General features: G+C 32.4%; 2 protein-coding genes across 2 annotated transcripts in view; one reads left to right on the forward strand and one right to left on the reverse strand.

Annotated features, from left to right (window-relative positions):
• The window catches only part of LOC135210301 (mitogen-activated protein kinase kinase kinase 9-like), a 172276-nt gene that overhangs the window by 127162 nt on the left and 39010 nt on the right, over nt 1-6104 (reverse strand).
• The window catches only part of LOC135209918 (mitogen-activated protein kinase kinase kinase 21-like), a 63293-nt gene that overhangs the window by 48724 nt on the left and 8465 nt on the right, over nt 1-6104 (forward strand). The window contains exons 3-4 of the mRNA XM_064242655.1: nt 2285-2433; nt 2933-3108. Coding sequence (XP_064098725.1) covers nt 2285-2433; nt 2933-3108 — 325 coding nt within the window. The remainder of the gene's footprint in view (nt 1-2284; nt 2434-2932; nt 3109-6104) is intronic.

Below are 6104 nucleotides of genomic sequence, written 5' to 3' on the forward strand. Positions count from 1 at the left end.
TGCGATCCAGCGTGGTATACAAATTTACGTGCCCGGGATGTCCCGGAATTTACGTTGGATCGACTAGGAGGCTGCTGCAGATGAGATACTGCAGTCACATGGGCTTTAGTTTCAGGACCGGTCAAAAATTAAGTAGGCCTGAACACTCAAACATAAAAAAACCACGCAATCAATTGCAAGATAGAGGTGAAGAAACAACACTTCTCTATTTTAGGCACAGTTAAAGACTCTGATTACATAACTACTCTTGAGTCATTATATATTAAACGTCTTGTTCCCTCGTTGAATAGTGGAGTTTCATCTTCTCCGCTTTATCTGGCATAGTCAACGTTTTAACTTCTTGCCCAAGTCTAGTCATTCTACCTCCTTCCTTCTCAACTAACGGTTGGTTGCGCCTTGGTATTTGTTTTTTATTTGTACTTTTTACTTTTTAGTTTTACTTGTCAATTTTTAGTCCTTTATGTCAATTTTAAGTTAATTTTAGTCTTTTTACTATATGAGAATCCTGCTATTATTGAATGCTAATATGTAGTGTTTTTTATCTCAACAGACTGAAGATGCACATTGTATGTGCGAAACGTCTCTAATAAAATCATTCTTCTGATGTGGTTGTCTGCGATTTCCTGAATGGATGTATGTGATATCCTGCATAGCCTATATTATATATAATATATATTATTATAATATAGAATATATATATAATCTATAATATATATCTATATTATAAATATATAAATAGCTATCTATATATATTTATATAATATAATATATATATTAATATATATTTCTATATATATATATATATTATATATATATATATCACATACATATACATATAGTATACGTATATATTTTTTTCTAAGATGGTGGAGCAATACTTTTTTTTTCTATTTTCAATCAATTTGATGGACTGGATGTTTTCATAATTTTGTTTGATTTTTCTCTTAGGCCTGAAATATCAATCAAATGGGTGCCAAGGTAGTTGTAGGAGTGGTGTGGCAATATTGTAGGAAGTTTTGAAAGCTTAATCAATTTAGAACCTAGCATTCTCATTGTAGGTCATTGAGGATTAATGTCTCTATGCTTTTTAGATTTAAATATGGTAGTGGTGGAAATTTTGTGGAAAACTGTAGTAACTGGGCCTTTATCATTTTTAGTATTCTTGTTGAATTAGTGTTCTTTGGCATATATTGTTATTATTTCGTTTAGTAGGCTCATTATTCAATTTTGTGTATATACTAATTATCTCTTAATAAGTTTCCATTTATGAGAAGTTATTACCAGTTGTATTTGATTTCTTTGTCTTATTGAGGCTGATGGCATTCCTGAAAGGTTTCGGGAAGTTAATTTTACAAGAAAATATTAGATAAAACCAAACAGGTCCTTAACAATACTGTACAGCAAATGTGATGTGGGAGGTCACTAAATCTCATAAAGGAAAAAAGGAATGATGCTTTAGGCCAGTGGTTCCCAAACTGGTGTCTGCGGGCCCCTAAGGATCCAGGAGAAAGCCCTTGGGGGTCCACGACACCATGAAAAAGTTAATAAATTTTCAACTCTAGAAAAATATATATAGAATAAAAATATACATCACTGATTCTCTTATCATCCTAGTGTCAGCGTTATTGATACTCTGGTGTGCAAGCAGCTTAGCTTGCACATCCTTATTACATCATTATTTATATCATAAGCTTAATTTCTAATTTTATATACCTACTTATAGTACTTACTTTGTGTAGGAGTATGCAGATATTAAATGTACCGTGTTGTACTACTGGGTATCCTGGTATGGTAATGATAACTTTTGATTGGCTGGAGCAAGTTTTGGAACCACTGCTCTAGACAAGGCTTCTGACACATAAACCTAAGTGGCAAATGATAACCTGTTTCCTAAAGCACAGACATTAATGCTATCAATTTTTTGTTTGACAAATCACTGCAAGCTTTTCTTATCTTTTTCTTACAATCACTGTTTTCAGGTAATTACTTCAGTTTAGTAGACCCTTGAAAAATTGTCCCTAATCCATACTCCACCTTTAGTTGGTGGGGTAAACAGCCCCAAAGTCATAAAGTTGTACTACTGAGATGAATTTTATCACTGTTAGGCTCTGATAGGCAATATTTGGTGTGTATGAAGTGTATAGTTTGCTAGTCATTCTACATGTTTATAATTTTTTTAAGTTCCTTTGTGTAGTTTTTGTCACATCTTATCAATAAGTAATTCTGTCGTCGATGATATTGGTGAAACCTTATCCAATTTAATAATTTTACTTTTGTCTTCCAGCTATGGTGTAGTGCTGTGGGAACTTTTGACTGGTGAGATTCCATACAAAGGGATTGATGCTCTTGCGATTGCATATGGTGTAGCTATGAATAAATTAAGGCTTCATATCCCTGCCACTGTTCCTTCCAATTGGAGAAATTTGATGGAAAGTAAGTTGATCATTTTGAATGTGCAAGTTGACTTTAAAAAAAATGTTTAGTTTTTTAGATGTAAATTAACTTTCATGTAAATTAACTTTCACCTCACAGGTCTATGTATAAACGTATTGCTTCTTTCATCTGATGACAATGTACAGAAAATGCAGTTCTTGCCATAAGAAAAATTTAACTTTCAATTCGTTTGTAGGTGAAATATTCCTTGTAAAATCTGAAGTGGCTGGATTGGCATAATGTAGAGTAACTTAGAATTTTAGAATGGGTCAAGCTATTATCTGCTTGTAGTATTAAAGTTTTTTTTTTTTTTTTTTAAATTTAGTATGTATTTGATTGAAGGAAAAATGAGAGTAAAAAATGAGAATCCATAAAGGAGGGTGTGTGGTGTAATTTTTGGTGTGCTATTATCGTTTGAAGATGTTAAGAGTGGTCACTCTCAAGATTTTTTTGGCATGACCTATCTATAACTGCAATAATATATTACTTCTTTTTGCAGGTTGTTGGGAATTAGACCCACATGCTCGGCCAACATTTGAGGTTATTTTAAAGAAGCTGGATGAGATTAGCCGTTCAAACTTTACTCAAACACCACATGAGAGCTTCCACACTATGCAGGGCCATTGGAAGGTTGAGATTGAAGAAAAAGTCAATGAAATTAGGATGAAAGAGAATGTAAGTATAACACTTTGATGGTAAAATAGTGGTGCAGATGGGTGATTATAAGTATTAATATTATGCACCATACGATTTGGATGAATTTATGGGAAAGATGTTCATATCACTTCAGTGATCCATAATGACTAATGGCAACTGTTTAGCTCAGCACAGGACAGAAGGCGATCAGTTAGTTTACAACCATTTTGGTACCACTGTATAATTACTTTTCATGAAGACGTAATTATTAACCCTTAAACGCCTATTGGACGTTTTATACGTCGCCTAAAATTGTCTGTCGGGTGCTTAATTGACGTACGATATGTCAATTACAAAAACTTTTTAAATATTCGCGGAAAATTAGTTATAGGCCTAGTCTGCGAAAAATATTAAATCCCGCACCTTGAGGGATGCTTAGAGTTCACGGATCAAGCTGTTGTTTTGTTTACAAGCGTTACCCAGGCACACATGCGCGAATTGCTTTCTTCTCGCACTATAAAGCATCAGCAACACATCTCAGAAATTCTTTCGTCCTTTTGTCGTAATTTTTGCACCGTTTTATATTAGCCGTTACATAGTTTTATATATAAAAATGTGTGCAATTTCATGTAGAATACAACAAAAAACAACCCATGGTTGTAGCTTTTATCAGTTTTGAAATGTTTTCATTTAAATCATGATGAGTGCCAAAATTTCAACCTTCGGTGAAATTTGACTGACTGAAATGGTCGAAAAACGCCATGTAAGCTAAAAACACTTACATTCTAGTAATATCCAATCATTTACCTTCAGTTTGCAACAAATTAGAAGTCTAGCACAATATTTCGATTTATGGTGAATTTTTTGAAAAACACTTTCCTTATGTCCGCTCACAGTAACTCGGCCGAAAACCTTGGAAATTCTTTCGTCACTTTGTCGTAATTTTTGCACCATTTTATATTAGCCGTTACATAAAGTTTTATATGTGAAAATGTGTGCAATTTCACTTAGAATACAAAAAAAAACAACCATGGTTGTAGCTTTTATCAGTTTTGAAATATTTTCATATGAATTATGTTCCAAAATTTCAACCTTTGGTTAACTTTGACTCGATCGAAATGGTTGAAAAACGCAATTGTAAGCTAAAACTCTTACATTCTAGTAATGTTCAATCATTTACCTTCATTTTGCAACAAATTCGAAGTCTCTAGCACAATATTTTGATTTATGGTGAATTTTTGAAAAACACTTTCCTTACATCCACGCGCAGTAACTCTGCCGAAATTCTCAGAAATTCTTTCGTCCCATTGTCGTAATGTTTGCCCCATTTTATATAGCTGTTACATAAAGTTTTATATATGAAAATATGTGCCAATTTCATGTAGAATACAACAAAAATAACTCATGGTTGTAACTTTTATCAGTTTTGAAATATTTTCATAGAAATCACAATGTGCCAAAATTTCAACCTTCAGTCAACTTTAACTTGACCGAAATGGTCGAAAAACGCCATTGTAAGCTAAAACTCTTACATTCTAGTAATATTCAATCATTACCTTCATTTGGCAACAAATTGGAAGTCTCTAACACAATATTTCGATTTATGGTGAATTTTTGAAAAAAAAAAAAATTTCCATACATCCGCGCGCGGTAATTCTGCTGAAAATCTCAGAAATTCTTTTGTCACTGTTGTAATTTTTGCACCATATTATATTAGCTGTTATGTAAAGTTTTATATATAAAAATGTGCGCAATTTCATGTAGAATACAACAAATACAACCCATGGTTGTAGCTTTTATCAGTTTTGAAATATTTTCATATAAATCACAATAAGTGCCAAAATTTCACCTTCGGTCAACTTTGACTTGACCAAAATGGTCAAAACACGCAATTATAAGCTAAACCTGTTACATTCTAGTGATATTCAATCATTTACCTTCATTTTGCAACAAATTGGAAGTTTCTAGCACAATATTTTCGATTATGGTGAATTTTTGAAAAAAACTTTTTCCTTGTGTCCGTTCAGCAACGGCCGAAAATCTCAGAAATTCTTTCTTCACTTTGTCGTAATTTTTGCACCATTTTATATTAGCCGTTACATAAAGTTTTATATATGAAAATGTGTGCAATTTCATGTAATATACAACAAAAAATAACTCATGGTTGTAGCTTTTATCAGTTTTGAAATATTTTCATATAAATCACGATTAATAGAAAAAACTCTACCGGTTAATTTTAACTTGACCAAAATGGTCGAAAACTGCAATTGTAAACAAAAACACTTACAGTCTAGTAATGTTCAATCAATTACCTTCCTTTTGCAACAAATGGGAAGTCTCTAGCATTATATTTTGATTTGTGGTGAATTTTTGAGAAAAAAAACTTTTTTACATATGCACGTTATGAATTCATGCATCATCTTGTGATAATATGTTCTCTGTGTTTCTTTGATCGTTTTACAATTTGTTATATACCAAAATGATCGCAATTTAGTGTACAATACAACAAAAAAAAAAATAACTCGTTAGCTTTAACCGTTTTGCTCACAGCTCGATTTGTATACAATTATATATGAACATTTTTGCGCTGTCATATATATCCCAATATTTATATGATAATGACATTTTTTTCATTTCTGATGGTTACATACTAAACTTCAGGCAATGACAAAAAAAGGAGCCAAAAATGAACTCTTAATCTTGAAAACTAAGCGTCCTGTGATTTAAAAAAAAAAACTTTCCGCTTCGGCGCTAACTCCCGAACGCCGCCGGCATACGACAGTGATAAATAGCGGCTCGGCGTTTAAGGGTTAAATAACACCTCTCAGTTGTTCATTGGCCTGGATTAAGTTTTTATTACATAATTGATGGCCTTCCTAATACGTACAGGTGTTTTTGTTTGTAACTAGGATAGATCTTTTTATTCTGCTAATAACTTGAAGAAGTAAAATTTGAAAGTAGGTTTCTTTTTCTTGAATAAGCTCCCATCCTGGTTTTACCTTTGTTTAAGTGTTACCTTAATCTTTCCTATTTAA

This window comes from Macrobrachium nipponense, chromosome 39, assembly GCF_015104395.2.
Source record: "Macrobrachium nipponense isolate FS-2020 chromosome 39, ASM1510439v2, whole genome shotgun sequence".
Taxonomy (NCBI): domain Eukaryota; kingdom Metazoa; phylum Arthropoda; class Malacostraca; order Decapoda; family Palaemonidae; genus Macrobrachium; species Macrobrachium nipponense.